At 41.7% G+C, this 18685-nt stretch overlaps 1 protein-coding gene across 2 annotated transcripts in view; it reads right to left on the bottom strand.

Moving 5' to 3' along the window:
* The window catches only part of rnf126 (ring finger protein 126), a 58756-nt gene that overhangs the window by 38391 nt on the left and 1680 nt on the right, over window positions 1-18685 (bottom strand). For both annotated transcript variants that reach the window (XM_041205091.1, XM_041205090.1), the window contains exon 2: window positions 1787-1848. In XM_041205091.1, the coding sequence (XP_041061025.1) occupies window positions 1787-1848 (62 nt within the window). The remainder of the gene's footprint in view (window positions 1-1786; window positions 1849-18685) is intronic.

An 18685-nucleotide genomic window follows, 5' to 3' on the forward strand; every position in this document is an offset into this window, starting at 1 on the left:
AATGGAAATGTCTGCCACTATAAAACGTAATGACTATCGCAATGCATGATGACCAAATTACACTGCACCTTCCTGAAGAATTTTTGCAGAATAATCCATGCAGTTCAAAAAGCAAGACTGAAAGCAGTAACCAACTACTACCTTAGCATGAGGAGTCTGTGCAGAATACAGAAGAAAAAAAAACAGGCCATTCATTTGAAAATATTCTTTTTGTTTCACAATTTCTTAATAAATCCAGCATGACATAAATAATTCTCCTTTACATCATCTTTCAGCCTCTCTTATCAAGCATTGTTTTCAGTGGGTACATTAGATCAAGGTAGTGTTTAATTAAAATTCAGTAAAGAGACCTCAAATTGCACCATCGGAAAATGTGTTGGACATGAAGTTCAGCCTAAAATTTAACAGCGTGAATCAGTATTCCATCAAGCATTTACCAAATGTATCCTACTTACAGAAACTAACACTTACCTACACCAACAACATTCCCTGACATTGTCTAATTTACTGTGAACAATGTGCTGTTTCCAAACGATGGAACAACAATGGTTGTGAGCTATTTGGCACAATATTAAGTTGGAACTGCATTTATCCAGCCATTCTATCCAAGACTTACCAAACTATTTAAATAAGCACAAGCCTGAGGTCAGTTAACAGTTTAATTGCTGTTGGGAGGGGGAAGTTTGTAGACAAGTGCCTTTAAATTTCCAGGTCAATCTACCCATTTCCTTCACTAACGGCAAATATGTCGCAATTGAACATTGTGAAGGACTGTCATTGTTTATAAACTATACTTGGACTGTATACATATTATAATCTCCCAAAATGCTCATCGGAGCGTCAGAGGTTATGCTTAAATGCAGCAAGTAGTAAGTCTACTTGGAGGAACTATACCTGCAAGATCTTTCTTTATATCAACCAGTGTCCCTTGGTGTTGCTCAGTGTATCAGTTGTTTTGGCAGACAACAGATGTTACACAAAATAGCATTAATGGAGACATAGATTTATCAGCTTTGGTGGGCTGCTATAAAGATCTGGTAGCACTCAGAAGGAGGCCTGGAGTTTGGTAGTACTACATTGAGGTTTTATGCACTTTTGACTAAAGTTTGACAATGGGGTTGGCGTAGTTCTTGGATCTATAAACACTATGGAGAGAGAGATAACCAACTAACTTTTCTGAGGAAGTAACGTCGCAAACGCACTATGATAAACCCCACAAGTAGCTATGGTTCCAATGATCTTCTCAAAGCTTCACGCAAATGTCTACTACAAAAGCTCAAAGTTGTGGGGTTTCAGAGTAAAAACTGAGAATGAATGGGAAATTGGAAGAAGGGTAGAAAACAAAATGGTACAAGAGTCATGAGTTGCGTTCAGAAATCCTGAGCAAACTGATTGTGCCTGTAACTGCTTCACATTACTATGGTGTGCCAAGTCAAAAGGAACTGGAAGATCCATGTATACACAGGTCTAGTTCTTAAGGTGGTACTTTCAATAAAGTTCAGTATTTATAATATTCTTGAGGATGTAATAGATAGCTTACTCTTTCTTTGGCATTAAAAAAATCAGTCATTCACAAGTACACTGTCAAATTTGATTCTGATACCCATAATTGCAAATCTAAGGAGATTACAGTTCTATTCTTGGATTATAATTTTTTAGCCAATCTATTTTTATCTCGCTGGTCCAAACTACATTATGATGTTACAGAAGTTTCTTCAAAGACTTAATTTTTAAAAAAAAATTAAAAATCTAGTTATGACAATACTGTACAAAGATGCTGTTTTACCTTGGTACTTGATCAAGTAATTCTTCTATAAAACCAGAGTCACATCTTGGACATGTGTATTCCTGGGGATAGAATAAAACAACATTAGAAAACAAAGACAGTAAAGTTGAACATGTGAAATTCCGTTAAAGAATCCCAAGAAGTAGTTAATTTTATTTCAAATTGTATGCATATTAGTGCCTGGTAACAACATTAAGAAGTGCAACTGCAGCTATAGATACGGGTAGAAAAACACAGTAAAGCTGTATTTTTCACCAACTGTTTGGCATTTTTAATCTTTTAGGTTAACTCTTAGGCTCATCATTTCCTGTTAAACATTGGCAGACAACCCTCATCAGGTGATGCTGTATGACCAGTTGCTAGGAGTGGAATAGACATTCTGATTTTCCTCATGCTTTTCTGATGAACTACTTTGCCTTTATGTCAAGCAATTTAATCTTAATAAGTGAACCACACAAGCAAAGAAACTGCTGCTCAAGAGGGCCACACAGACAACTCAGTACATCTCAAAATTTAAGTACTCTTCTTTATTTTTTACTTTTTTAAAAAGCTCAGGAAGATGAAATAGTAGTGCAGGCTCAACATCTCTATTCAATTGCAGTAAAAGTTCTAAGCTGTTTTTCAAGTTTTTTCAGTTAATTATTGGTTATTGCTTTGCTAGATTCCTAATGTTTTGCAACAAGTTGGTGTATATTCATTAATCTGACAATGTTTCAAATTATTCCCTTAGTTTTTTGTCGAAAACTTTATTCTCTCTGCCAGGCAGCTCTCCCTAACAAATCAAGGTTAGGTCTTCTTTAGAACTTCCAGGCATTTATGATGTCTGGGAGAGAGAGAGTTCACAGGCTGAACAAGCTTAGTTGTTGGTATTCCATTCAGACTTTCGGATTAAAATAAAATATATAGAGAGTTACAGCTGCAGCTTGAATATTCCCAACATTAGCATGAAGTTCTGGCATAAGCCTCAGCAGCTTTTACGGCGCTATACCAGTCTCGAATTAGTCAGTCCAGCAAGATCTCAAGTGAGGCAGCCAGTGTGCTACTACCTGCATAAAGTAATTTCAGCTTTATAGTTCTTAATGATATAGAGAGATATATATTTTCATTCATGAATTAATTTGTTCAAAAAATTTGTTCACAATTTTAGTTATTGGTATAGTTAGTAAAAATTGATAGTGCTCAGATCATCTTCAATTAGCCCACTGACTCTATAATCTTATTTGCTAATGCCCAAAAATCCAAACTCACTGCAAGCTGTTATTACTCAGTCAGCTGGTGAGCAATTGCATGCTGAAATTAATTAGCTGAATGAATTCCAGTAACTCCACAGCTTAGTAACACAAATTACTAGATACAAATCAATAATGATGGTTCTGTAGTAGGAATAACCAGCACTTATGTAAAAATCAGATGTTTCACTAGGTTAAAATTTACTTATTTGAAATGACAAAAGAAAATGGTCAGCTTTAAATGTGCAGAAGACAAAATTCTAAAATCATGGAATGGCCATAATTTGATTTTGCTATGTTGTGACAGCCAATTACAGCAATAATTATGCTGCTGCGTTAAAGCCTAGTGAAAATGCCCACAAACCCTTTTATTAGCATCACATTCCTGGATTTAATAGCCAGCAAATCTTCAAATCATTTCTGTAATCATTCAAACTATGCTAAATGCAATTTATATAGTACATCAGTCATGGCACAACGTATATAATTGTGCCCAATTCCATGAAATAATCATTCCCAGTCCACAAAAAATATATATTTAGTACTATGCACAGAACAATTCTTTCCCAGTCCAAGCCACACTTCATTCTCAAGGTAACATTTCAGATGAATGTTCTTCTCCACAGAAATAGAGCAAATTGGAGAACAATTCACACACTTGCCTAACAAATGGCTGCATGCAACTGCAGCTTTTACATAGTTTTACCAGGAAGCCCTTGAGCACATTCTTGTGTTCTATATTTACAGGTAGAATCAATAAAAAAAATTAAATTGCAATGATACTTTAAATGGTTAAAATATACAATTGGCTCTTAGCATTTAATCTGTATTGAAGTCAGCAATTATAATGGTACACATACCATTTTGAATTCTGACAGCAAGAAGAAACTTCAAAATTGGCAGGCTCAAGACTTAAAACATGTTTTCCCATGTGCATATAGCAGAAGAAAGCCACCATACTCATCAAATTTATATGCAGAATAGTCACTACACTCATTCCCAGTACATATGTTAGAACAAACAGCCACTGCACTGCTCCCCTGTAGATTCAGGGTTACAGCTAGTCAATGCACTCCCACATCACAGAGTTATTTCCAACTACCTAGAGTGCATTAATGTACAACCAAATAATCTGTGTATTATTTTGAGACAGGCACACAATGAAATTCTATTCCTGCACTAGATATCTGTTTAGGTTGCTGTGCAGCTTAAAGGGAACATTGGCCTGGATGGGTGCAGCTGTTACAACACTCAAGGAGGCTATCATCATCCAGGTCAAAGCAGTTCCCTTGGTTGGCATCCCATCAATCAGCTTAAGCATCTACACTCTTCTCCACCACTGGCCAGCAGTGGCTACAATGTGAACTATCTACAGGATGCACTGCAGCAATTCACAACAGGTTTTTTTTTGACAGTACCGACCAAACCCACAATCTCTTGCATCTTGGAGGACAAAGGCAGCTGAGGTGTAGAACATCACCAAGTTTCATACACCTTTCCAGCAATGTCCATATCCCATGAATTAATTGGAAAAACCATATGAAACCAACTGTTTTTCAAGGAGGGCACATGGCATTTCTGCCTATTCTGGGCTATATGGCTCCAGTACAAAGTACATGGTTGACTATTAACGACATTTGAAACAGGTTAACAAGTCATTACCTTCTTTGGACAATAGCAACATTAAAACCAATGAATCCGCTAATAAATTTAAAATTAAAAAAAAACACTAACCATATTATTTGTCTGGATATATATATATATATATATATATATATATTAACCATTGTGAAATGTTGTCACTAGGTTAATCTGTTCTACTTTTAACCTATCAAATTGCTAACATTCCAGCCACCATCAGTATTTGGTCACATTACACAGCTGAAAATACCCTCTACAAATAAGTCAAATAACACCACACCTGTAACAGAAATACCTGGAAAAACTGAGGACTCAAAACGTCAACTGTGCTCTCCTCCACCGACGCTGCCAGACCTGCTGAGTTTTTCCAGGTATTTCTGTTTCTGTTTTTGTTTTGGATTTCCAGCATCCGTAGTTTTTTGCTTTTAGCACCACACCTGTGTTTGTTTTTTCGCCTTTCCAATAAAGTGGACATGATAAAATTTTAAGAATGTCTCCGTATGTTTTCCTGAAAGCCTAATCACAACTGTTCTTGTTAACTTCTGATAAGGTGCAATGTTTGAATGGTGCCTAGTTACACCTGATAACTTGAGCAATACCTTCAATACCTCCTCGTAATTTATCGTTGTATGCTTACGTACGTGTAGGCAAGGACAATTTAAAGCTCAAAAGGGAAACATATTTTAAAGAATTTTTTTAAAAAATTGTAAGAAAAGAATTGCATACATTCAGTATTTTTGTTCATTTCAGTCAAAAGTCAATTACTCTGTAGTAGCAGTTGTATCTTTTTCCCCAGATGAACTTACCTGATTATCAAATAGTTGCTTCAAAGGTTAGAACAGCATAACCTAATGCAATAAAGCTTAATGCTCTTGCTAGCACTCAATTTTGCACCCATTAAAATGAATGAGGGGAAATGTCACAGGCTGGCAAAGTGCAAACATGGAGAAACCTGATGACTGCATCTTAAAAATATCCACCACTGCATCAGTGTAAAATCACCTTGAACTATCATGTTATCCAATCTGGCACTGTCAGGAGATTGTCAAACTATTGCCAGTTTTGCACTTTGGACCAATACCCTTAAAAAAAATTAGGTTCAGACTGCCCTAACTCAATTCACAGATGCCCTCACAGGCATCTGTGAGGCCTTGATTAAATCATTGTGCATCCAAAATGATGGCCTCTTACATCAGTTTTGTTTTTACATAGAAGGGCATAAATTGGAGGATTGAAAAGCTACAAAGGAAGAAGTGACATGAGATAGGTCATAAACTGGTTGTAACTTGTACAAAGAAAACTACAATGGCATTACAATGCCATTACAATGGCAGCACCTTTTGCATTAGATCTATGTGTCTGGCTAATAAAACTATTAAAACAATGCAATTAGCTCATTGATAATCCAAGCAACTTTCCATTGACAGCCCTCAACACCAGATAAAGTAAGTGGTAAATTTAAATCAGGTCAGTCTAAAGGATTTATCTAATAAATATACAAGCCTAATAATGTAGTGCTAGAAGTCAATAAAGGCATTATTATCCTCCTTACTAAAATCAAAAGGAAGGGAGAAGAGGAAGGGGAAACAAGGTAAAAAAAAAATATTTTCTATTGTGCCTATCATGACTGCTGGATATCCCAAATGCTTTACAGCCAATGAAATACTTTTGAAGTGTTGTTACTGTAGTACTGTAGAAAACAGGACAGAAAATGTGTGCACAGCAAACTCCTACAAATGGCAATGTGATAATGATGAGATCTGGTTTTTAGCGATGTTGATTGAGGGATAAATACTGGTCAGGACACTGAAGTTAGCTCCTTTGATCTCGAAATAGCGGGATCATTAAAATCCACCTGAAGGGGCAGGTGGGGCCTTGGTTTAATGCCTCATCCAAAAGATGGTACCTCCAACAGTACAACGGTCCCTCAGTACTGCACTGGAGCGTGAGCCTGGATTGTATTGCTCAAGTCTTGGAGTGGAATTTGAACCCATAAACTTCTGAATCAGAGGCAAGACTGCTACCAACTGAGCCAGATCTGATACCATGTGATATGTGGCAAGATGTCCACAGCACTGGTCTCATTAATTAACTGACAAAAACTGCCACAGAGCAGTTTTAGCTCTATTCAGCTTTTCCCTCAACTCAAGCAATTTGGGTTAAATTTTCTACCTAAAATGACTAACATCCAGTATTGTCATCTCAGCAGACAGTTTAATTATGGCGAATAACAGAACTGCACTTGGAAGTATAACACTTTTAAATATCTTGCTGCAAAGAGAGGTCGGCAGTATTCTAGCTTCTTTCAAAATCTTTTCTTCCTTTTCTTTTGTTAATCCTCGGTATAAACTTGTGCGCATTTAAAGCTCTGTGCTACATATCTTAATGCACACTAAATCCCATTCACCCATCATTCCAGTCCTTGCTGACCCACACTGGCTTCTGATCTGACAGTGCCTCAATTTTAAAATCCTCATCCTTGTCTTCAAATTCTTCATTGGACTCGGCCTTCTCTGTCCTTGTAACATCCTCCAGCCCCACAAACTTTGAGATCTCTCTGCCCCTTCAATTCTGGCATCTTGCGCATCCTTGGTTTTGATCACCCTGTCCTTTCTTAAGCCACAAAAGTCCATCCCTAAATTTCTCGACCTCTCCTCTTAAGATGCTCCTTAAAAACTTCTTCCTTTGACCACATTTCTCCTTGTCTGGCTTGGTGTCAAAAGTTTTTCTTAATAAATCACCTGTTATGCACCTTAGAATGTTTTGCCATGTTAAGTGGTTATATAAATGCAAACTGTTGATCTTATAGGGGCATAGGAAGGTGGACCAGGAATAGGCCATTATTCAATCCCTTGAGCCTGCTCCACCGTTCAATCAGATCATGTTGGATCTTCTATCTCAATGCCATTTTCCCACACTATCCCCAAATCCCTTGATATCTTTAATATCTAGAAATCTAGCAATGTGTTTTTTTAATCGTTCATGGGATGTGCCCATCCCTAATTGCCCTTGTTCAGAGCACATTTAAGAGTCAACCACATTGCTGTTGGCCTGAACCAGGTAAGGATGGCAGACTTCCTTCCCTAAAGGACATCATGGTCATTTTGAGAAGGTCAATATTCATGGTCAATGAGATTTAAAATTTTTTTTTTTTTTAAATTGAATTCAAATTTCACTATCTGCCGTGGTGGGATTTAAACCCCGGTCCTCAGCATTACCCTAGGTCTCTGGAATACCAGTTGGGACAATACCACTGTGCCACCACCTACCCTCTTCAATACACTTAAGGACTGCCTCCACAATCCTCTGGTGTTGAGAATTCCAAAGATTTGCCACTCTCTGAGTGAAGAAATTCCTCATCTCAGCCCTAAATGGCCTACCTCCCATTCTGAGACTGTGTCCCCTGGTTCTTGATCCACACCCCCCCACCCCTCCCACCGACAGGGGAAACATCCTTCCTGCACCTACCCTGTCAAGCCCTGTAAGAATTTTGTATGCTTTAATGAGATCACCTCTCATTTTTCTAAATTCTGGAGAATACAGGCCCAGTCTCCTCAATTGCTTCTCATAGGACAATCCCACCATCCCAGGAATCAGTCTGGTGAACCTTTGCTGCACTCCCTCTATGGCAATTATATCCTTTCCTTTACTCCTGTACTCAAATCCTCTTGTAATAAAGATCAACATACCATTTGTCTTCTTAACTGCTTGCTTTACCTGCATGTTAACTTTCAGTGACTTATGAACAAGGACACCTGGTCCCTATGGACATCAACACTGCTCAATCTCTCACCATTTAAGAAATATTCTGCATTCTGTTATTTGCAACAAAGTGAATAACTTCACATTTTCTCCACATTATATTCCATCTGCCCAATCCAGGCCCCTCAGTTAGGTCACCCCTTAGCCTCCTCTGTCCGAAGGAAAACAACCGGAGCCTATCCAATCTCTCCTCATAGCTACAATTTTCAAGCCCTGGCAATATTCTTGTAAATCTCCACTGCACTCTCTTCAGGGCAATTATGTCCTTCCTGTAACATGATGACCAGAAATGTACGCAAAATTCCAGCAGTGGCCTAACCAGGGATTTATACAGTTCCATCACTACATCCCTGCTTTTGTATTCAATACCTCACCCAATAAAGGAAAGCATTGCACATGCTTTCTTTACCAGAATCACAGAACAGAAGAGTCCCTTTGGCTCAGCGAGTCTGCACTGACACGTGAGAAACACCTGACCTGCCTACCTAATCCCATTTACCAGCACTTGGCCCATAGCCTTGAATGTTATGACACGCCAAGTGCTCATCCAGGTACGTTTTAAAGGATGTGAGGCAACCCGCTTCCACCACCCTCACAGGCAGTGCATTCCAGACCGTCACCACCCACTGGGTAAAAAAGAATTTCCACACATCCCCCCTAAACCTCCTGCCCCTCACCTTGAACTTATGCCCCCTTGTAACTGACCCTTCAACTATGGGGAACAGTTGCTCCCTATCCATCCTGTCCATGCCCCTCAATCTTGTACACCTCAATCAGGTCGTCCCTCAGTCTTCTCTGCTCCAACGTACACAAGTCTATCCAACCTCTCTTCATAACTTAAATGTTTCATCCCAGGCAACATCCTGGTGAATCTCCTCTGCACCCCCTCCAGTGCAATCACATCCTTCCTATAATGTGATGACCAGAACTGCACACAGTACTCCAGCTGTGGCCTAACCAAGGTTATATACAATTCCAACATGACCTCCCTACTTTTGTAATCTATGCCTCGATTGATAAAGGCAAGTGTCCCTTATGCCTTTTTCACCACCCCACTAATATGCCCCTCCACCTTGAGAGATCTATGGACACACACCAACTCTCTTTGTTTCTCAGAACTTCCTAGTGCCATGCCATTCATTGAATACTTCCTTGTCAAATTACTCCTTCCAAAGTGTATCACCTCACACTTTTCAGGGTTAAATTCCATCTGCCACTTATCTGCCCATTTGACCATCCCATCTATATCTTCCTGTAGCCCAAGACACTCAACCTCACTGTTAACCACCCGGCCAATCTTTGTGTCATCCGCAAACTTACTAATCCTACCCCCAACATAGTCATCCACGTTGTTTATATAAATGACAAATAATTGGGGACCCAGCACAAATCCCTGTGGTCGCCACTGGACACTGGCATAGTCACTAAAGCATCCTTCTGTCATTACCCTCTGTCTCCTACAACTAAGCCAATTTTGAATCCACCTTATCAAATTACCCTGTACCCCATGTGCATTTGCCTTCTTTATAAGTCTCCCATGTGGGACCTTGTCAAAGGCTTTGCTGAAACCCATATAAACTACATCAACTGCAATACCCTCATCTACACACCTGGTCAACTCCTCAAAAAATTCAATCAAATTTGTTAGGCATGACCTCCCTCTGACAAAGCCATGCTGACTATCCCTGATCAAACCTTGCCTCTCCAAGAGGAGATAAATATTCTCCTTCAGAACTTTCTCCAATTGTTTCCCTACCACTGATGTGAGACTCACTGGCCTGTAGTTCCCTGGCTTGTCTCTACAACCCTTCTTAAATAGTGGAACCACATTAGCTGTTCTCCAGTCCTCTGGCACCTCCCCCATGGCCAGAGAGGAATTAAAAATTCGGGTCAGAGCCCCTGCGATCTCCTCCCTTGCCTCCCTCAGCATTCTGGGACACAAATCATCTGGACCTGGAGATTTGTCCACTTTTAAGCCTGCCAACACCTCCAATACCTCGTCACTCCCTATATCAATTTGCTTAAGAACCTCACAGTCTCTCTCCCAGAGCTCGATACCTTCATCCTCATTCTCTTGGGTGAAGATGGACGTGAATTATTCATTCAACACTCTAGCAATGTCCTCTGGCTCCACCCATAGATTGACCCCTTGGTCCCTTATAGGCCCTACTTTTTCCCTGATTATCTTCTTCCCATTGATATACTTAGAGAATACCTTGGGATTTTCCCAACTTTTACCAGCCAGAGCTTTCTCATATCCCCTCTTTGCTCTCCAAATTGCTTTAAGCTCCACCCTGCACTGTGTGTACTCCACTAATGCCTCTGCTGATTTGCTTCCCTTGTACCTGCTAAAAGCCTCTCTTTTCCTTCTCATCGTATCCTGAATATCTCTGGTCATCCATGGTTCTCTGGGCTTGTTACTCCTTCCTATCACCCTAGAGGGAACATGCTGAGCCTATACCTTACCTATTTCCTTTTTGAACACCCCCCACTGTTCCTCTGTAGATTTCCCCACAAGTAACTGTTTCCAGTCTACCTTGGCCAGATCCTGCCTTATTTTACTAAAATCCACTCTCCCCAATCCAAAACATTGTTTTGCAACTTGTTGATTTCTTTGTCCATAACAAACTTAAACTGTACCATGTTGTGGTCGCTATCGCTAAAGTGCTTGCCCACCACCACCTCAGCTACCTGTCCGGCTTCATTCCCCAGAATTAGGTCCAGCACTGCACAGTCCCTTGTTGGACCCTCTACATATTGACCTAAAAAGTTCTCCTGTACACATTTCAAGAAATCCACTCCATCCAAGCCCTTAACACTATTTCTATCCTAATTAGTGTTGGGAAAATTGAAAACACCTAATATAATTACCCAGAGATAAAAACAAAAAACTGCAGATGCTGGAAATCCAAAACAAAAACAGAATTACCTGGAAAAACTCAGCAGGTCTGGCAGCATCACCCTATTGTTATTGATTTTACACACTTCCACAAATTATGCACGGTTGCTCCTCAATTTCCCGCTGACTATCTGGGGATCTATAATAGACACCTAATAATGTGGTTGCCCCTTTTTTATTCCTAAGCTCTACCCACAAAACTTCATTCAATACCCCCACCAAGATATCATCTCTCCTTACTGCAGCAACTGACTCCTTAACTAATAATGCAACGCCTCCTCTTTTACCCCCTCTCCTGTTTCGTCTGAAGATTCTATATCCCGGAATGTAGAGCTGCCAATCCTGCCCTTCTCTCAACCACATCTCAGTGATGGCTACTAGTTCGCAATTCCACACGTCAATCCTCACCCTTAACTCATCCATTTTACCTGTAATACTCCTGGCATTAAAGTAGAGGCCATCCAGCCTTGTCTTACTCCCTTGAAGCTTATTGCAGCTGTACTCCCTCTGAATTGATTGTTTTGCTATAATATGATGTGTCCCTATTCTTTTAGCATTCTGTGTCCCCTCCCTCTGCCGAATTAGTTTAAACTCCTCCCAACAGCACCAGCAAATCTGCCCGGAAGTCCCGCTCTGGTTCGGATGTAGACCGTCTCACTTGTACAGGTCCCACCTTCCCCAGAAATGGTCCCAGTGATCCAGGAATCTAAAACCCTCCCTCCTGCACCAACTCTTAATCCACGCATTCATCTGCGCTATTCTCCTATTTCTGAGCTCGCTAGCACGTGGCACTGGGAGTAATCCAGAGATTACAACCCGAGAGGTCTTGCTTTTTAGTCTACTGCCTAACTCCCTGAATTCTTTATGCAAGACCTCATCCGTCTTTCTACCTATGTCATTGGTACAAACACGTACCATGACCTCTTCCTTATCACCCTCCCCCTTCAGGATGCCCTGCAGCCGTTCAGTGACATCCCGGACCCTGGCACTAGAGAGGCAACATACCATCCTGGGGTCACGATGACAGCCACAGTAGCACCTATCTGTTCCCCTGACTATAGAATTCCCTATTACTATTGCTCTTCCTCCCCTCCTGTACAGACAGGCTGCTTGTGGTGCTAGAAGCTTGGCTCTTTTCGCAATCCCTGGAGGAACCAACGCCCCCATCCTCCAAAACGGAATACCGATTTACGAGTGGGACCCAAGGGGACTCCTGAACTACCTGCCTGCTGCTCTTGGGCTGCCTGGTGGTCACCCATTCCCTTCCTTCCTCAAGTCTCTTCATCTACGGTGTGACCACCTGTCTAAACGTGCTATCCATGATGCTCTCAGACTTGCAGATGCTCCACAGTGTCCCCAGCCACCGTTCCAGCTCTGAAACCCGAGCTTCCAGGAGCTGCAGCTGGACACACTTCCTGCACACATGCTGGTCCCGGGCACTGGAAATGTCCCCGGCTTCCCACATGGAGCACACCACAGCCTTGAGAGAGTCTGCCATGACTTATCCCTTTAAATTAAACCTTTTAAGTCAATTACTCTAGGACCCTTCTTTCCTGATCCTCGTTACTGTAGAATATACAAACTGTAAAGCACAAAAACACCTTAAACTATAAGCGATTAAAGTAGTCAATACCTTACCCACTACTTACCAGTGATTCCTTTCCCTTGTAGCCTCTCCTGCTGCAGCACGCTCTGAAGATTTAAGAAGTTGGATAGCAAGGAAAAAATGCAAAGAGCACCTCGTCCCCTATGTACCAAATTCCCGCTTTGCAGCAAATTCCGAATACCCACTCTGGCTGTGCCCCACTCAGGATGTGCTCTCTCTCTCCTGTTCAAGTGCAAGCACCACCTTATCTACCTGTCCTGCCACCTTCAGGGACCTGTGGACGTGCACTCCGAGGTCTCTCACTTCCTCTACCCCTCTCGATAATTTCCAGTTTATTGAGTATTCCTTTGCTTTGTTTGCCCTCCCCAAATGCATTATCTCACACTTTTCCAGATTGAATCCCATTTGCCACTTCTCTGCACACTCAATCAAGCCAGTGGTATCATTCTGGAGCTGACAGCTATTCTCTTCACTATCAATTACGTGGCCAATCTTTCTGTCATCTGCAAATTTCCCAATCATGCCTCTCACATTTATGTCCAAATCATTAGTATATACAACACTCAGTAAGGGCACCAACACTGAGCCCTGTTGTTTCCAGCCACTGAGCCGATTTTGGATCCAATCTGCCACCTTCCTCTGTATCCCATGAGATCTCACTTTCCTGACCAGTCGGTCAGGTGGGACCTTGTCAAATGCCTTACAAAAATCCATGTAGGCAACATCCACTGCACTACCCTCATCAATCCTCCTTGTTACTTCCTCAAAAAATTCTATTAAGTTAGTAAGACACCATCTTCCCTGAACAAAACCATGCTGACTATCCCTGATCAATCTGTGCCTTTCCAAGTGACAGTTTATCCCGCCTCTGAATTGTTTCCAATAAATTACCCACCACTGAAGTCAGACTGACCGGTCTATAATTTTCTGTCCTATCCCTTGTATCCTTTTAAAATAATGGTACAACATTTGCAGACCTCCAATCCTCTGGAACCTCACCTGTATTTAGTTAGGATTGGAAAATGATCCTCAGAGAATCCACTTTTCCTCCCTGACTTCTCTTCAACAGCCTGGGATACAATCCATCTGGCCCTGGTGATTTATTCACCTTCATGGATGCCAGTCTCTCCAGTACTTCCTCTCTCACTGTGCTTAATGTATCTAATATTTCACACTCCGCCTCTTTAACTAGAATGCCTGCATCATATCTCCTCTTAGTGAAGACAAAGGTAAATTACTCATTGAAAACCCTGCCCACATCTTCTGCATCAACCCACAAGTTATCACGTACATCTTTGATAGGCCCTACCTTTTCCTTGATATAGTTTCAAGTCAGGATGGTTTGTCGCTTGGAGGGGAACTTACAGGTGGTGGTGCTCCCATGCATAAGCTGCCCTTGTCCTTCTAGATGTTGGAGGTCAAAGATCTGGAAGATGCTGTCAAAGGAGCCTTGGTGAGTTGCTGCAGTGCATCTTGTATATAGTACACACTGCTGCCACTGTGTGTCAGTGGTGGAGGGAGTGAATGTTTAAAGTGGTGGATAGGGTACCATTCAAGTGGGCTGCTTTGCCCTGGATGGTGTCAAGCTTCTGGAGCATTGTTGAAGCTGCACTCACCCATGCAAGTGCAGAGCATACTATCACACTCTTGACTTGAAACCTTTGTAGATGGTGGACAAGCTTTGTGGAGTCAGGTGGTGAGTTACTTGCTGCAGAATTCACAGCCTCTGACCTGCTCTTGAAGCCAGTATTTATACGGCTGCTCTTGATCAGTTTCTGGTGGGGGATGCAGCGATGGCAATGACATTGAATGTCAAGGGGTGATGGTTAGTGTCTCTCTTGTTAAAGATGGTCATTGCCTGGCACTTGAGGGGCACAAACGTTACTTGCCACTTATCAGCCCAAGCCTGAATATTGTCCAGGTCTTGCTGCGTATGGAAACAAGCTGCTTCAGTAACCGAGGAGCCGCAAATGGTGAACATTGTGCAATCATCCATAAACATCCCCACTTCTGACCTTATAATGGAGGGAAGGTCGTTGTTGAAACAGCTGAAGATGGTTGGGCCTAGGACGCTAGCCTGAGGAAACCATCCAGCATTGTCTGGAGTTGAGATGACTGGCCTTCAACAACCACAACCATCTTCCTTTGTGCTAGGTATGACTCAAACGCATGGAGAGTTTTGCCCCCGATTCCCATTGAGTTCAGTTTTGCTAGGGCTCCTTGATGCCACACTCTAGGGCTCCTTGATGCCACACTCAGTCAAAGGCTACCTCAATATCAAGGCCAGTCACCTCACCTCAGGAGTTCAACTCTTTGGTCCATGTTTAGACCAAGGCTGCTTTGAAGCCAGGAGCAGTGACCTTGGCGGAACCCAAACTGAGCGTCAGTGAACAGGTTATTGCTGAGTAAGCACCACTTGATAGCACTGTCAACACCATCTTACGTCAGTTTACTGACGATCGAGAGTAGGCTGATGGGGTTGTAATTGGCCAGGTTCGATTTGTCCTGCTTTTTGTGGACAGGACATACATGGGCAATTTTCCATATTGCCAGGTAGATGCCAGTGTTGTAGCTGTACTAGAATAGCTTGGATAGGGGCATGGCTAGTCCTGGAACACAAATCTTCAGTGCTACTGCTGGAATGTTGTCAGGGACATATGCAGTATCCAGTGCTTTCTGCTGATTCTTGATATATGGAGTGAATCGAATTGGCTGAAGGCTGGCATCTGTAATGCTGGGGGTCTCAGGAGGAGGCAGAAATGGATCATCCACCCCACAATTCTGGCTGAAGATGACTGCAAATGCTTCAGCCTGGTCTTTTGCACTGATGGAGGCAGTAGCACAGTGGTATTGTGACTGGACTAGTATTCCAGAGACCGAGAGTAATGCTCTGGGGACCCGGGTTTGAATCCCACCGTGGCAGATGGTGAAATCTGAATTCAAAAAAATCTGGAATTAAGTTTAATGGTGACCATGAAACCATTGCAGATTGTCGTAAAAACGCAAGCTGCCATCCTTACCTGGTCTGACCTACATGTGACTCCAGACCCAAAGCAATGTGGTTGACTCTTAAATGCCCTCTGAACAAGGGCAGTTAGGAATGGGCAATAAATGCTGACCTAGCCAGAAATGCCCACATCCCATGAATGAATAATAAAAAAGTGTGCTGGGCTCCCCCACCATTAAGATATTTATGGAGCCTCCTCCTCCTTTAAATTAGTTAACTGTTTGCCACCATTCATGACTGGATGTGGCAGGACTACAAAGACTTGATTTGTGGTGATGCTTGGCTTTGTCTATCACATGCTGCTTCCGCTGTTTTGCATGCAAGTGGTCTTGTGTTGTAGCTTCTCAAGGTTGGCACCTCATTTTTAGGTACGTCTGGTGCTGCTCCAGGCATGCTCTCCTACACTCTTCATAGAACCTGGGTTGACCACTGGCTTGATAGTAATGGTAGAATAGAGGATATGCCAGGCCATTAGATTACAGATTGTAGTTCTTTGCTGCTGATGGCCCACAGTGCTTCATGGATGCCCAGTTTTGAATTGCTAGATCTGTTCAAAATCCATCCCATCTTGCATGGTGGTAGTGCCACACAACACGATGGAGGATATCTTCGATGCAAAGGCAGGTCTTCATCTTCACAAGGATTGTATAGTAGTCACTCTTACAATACTATCATGAACAGATGCATCTGTGACAGGTGGATTGGTGAGGATGAGGTCAAGTAGGTTTTACTCCTTGTTGGTTCCCTCACCACCTGCTGTAGGTCCACTCTAGCAGCTATGTCCTTTAGGATTCAGCCAGCTCGGTCTGTGGTACTGCTACCAAGCCACTCTTAGCGGTGGACCTTGAAGTCCCACATACAAAGTACATTCTGTGCCCTTGCCACCCTCAGTGCTTCTTCCAATTTGTTTTCAACATGGAAGACTACTGACTCATCAGTCAGGGGGCACAATAGGTGGTGATCAGCAAGATATTTATTGCCCATGTTTGATCTGATATCATGAGGCTTCATGGGGTCCGGAATCAATGTTGAGGACTCCCCCCACCCCCCCGCACGTATACTATACACAAGGATGATGATGGTCGCGTCTGGGACATTGTACGTGAGGTATGGTTCCATGAGTATGACTGCCAGGCTGTTGCTTGGCTAATTGGTGGGACAGCTCTCCCAATTTTGGCAGAAGCCCCCAGGCAATGACTGGGCTGGGCTTGCTGTTGTCATTTTTGCTGTCTAGGTCAAGGCCAGGTGGTCTGTCCAGTTTTTTAGACTTTGAGGTAGTTTGATACCAATGAGAGACTTGCGTGGCCATTTCAGAGGGCATACATAAGAGTCAACTGCATTGCTGTGGGCCTGGAGTCACTCGTAGGCCAGACCAGATAAGGATGGCAGATCTCCTTCCCTAAAGGACATGAACCAGATGGGTTTTTACAACAATCGCTGATAGTTTCGTGGTTACCATTAGACTAACTTTTAATTCCAGATTTATTCAATGAATTTAAATTCCATCAGATGCATTGGTGAGATTTAAACCGGTGTCCCAAGAGCATTAGTCCGAGCCTCTACATTACTAGTCCAGTGATATTACCACCACACTACCTCCCCTTACATCCTCAAAAAACTCCAACTGGTTTGTGAAACGTGATTTCCTTTTCATAAACCCATGTTGAATCTGCCCAATTCTAACATTATTTTCTAAGTGTTCAGTTATCACATCCTTTATAATAATTTTTGGCATTATTCCTACTACTGATGTCAGGCTAACAGGTCTGTAGTTCCCTGTTTTCTCTCTCTCTCCTTTCTTAAATAGTGGGGTTACCTTTGCTACCTTCCAATCTACAGGAGCCATTCCAGAAACCATAGAATTTTTGAAGATCACACATCTTCAAACAAGGCGCCCACTATCTCTACAGCCTTACCAATCTTTCAACACTCTGGGATGTGGACCATCAGGCCCAGGGAATTTATCAACTTTCACTCCCATTAATTTCTCCAGTACTACTTTTTAAACTAATACGAATTTCTTTCAGTTCCTCATTCCGGCTAGTCCCTTGGTTCTCGAGTGATTCTGGGTTTTTTTTTGGTATCTTCTTCCAAAACGACAGACATTTGTTAAGTTTCTCTGCAATTTCCTTATTCCCCATTTTAAATTCTCCTTTCTCTGCCTGTAATGGACCCACATTTGTCTTTGCTAGTCTTTTCCTTTTTACATACCTATAGAAGATTTGACAGTCTGGTTTTGTGTTTTTAATTTCTATTTTCCCTTCTTCAGTTTTTTGATCCTTCTTTGCTGAATTCTAAAAAGTTTTCAATCATCAGGCTTACTACTTTTTTGGCAACTTTATTTCCTTTGATCTAATACAATCTTTAATTTCCTGTTAACCACAGTTGGACTACTTTTCCCAATTGGGTTTTTGTGCCTGAAAGGAACGTAAATTCATTGTAAACCATGTATTAATTCTTTAAATACTAGCCATTGCCTGTCTACCACCATAAATTTGAATATAATTTCCCAATTTGCTACAGCCAATTTGCCCCTCATACCTTAGTAGTTTCCTTTGTTTAGATGCAAGACCCGGTCTTCAGATTGAACTACTTCACTTTCAAATTTAAAGCAAAATTCTATCATATTACAGTCACTTTTCCCTAAAGGTTCTTTTACAACAAGATTATTAATTGGTCCTTTCTCATTGCACAATACTAGATTTGAAATAGCCCGTTCTCTAGTTGGTTCCTCAACATCTGTTCTAAAACACCA

The sequence above is a fragment of the Carcharodon carcharias genome, chromosome 14 (genome assembly GCF_017639515.1).
Source record: "Carcharodon carcharias isolate sCarCar2 chromosome 14, sCarCar2.pri, whole genome shotgun sequence".
Lineage (NCBI taxonomy): Eukaryota > Metazoa > Chordata > Chondrichthyes > Lamniformes > Lamnidae > Carcharodon > Carcharodon carcharias.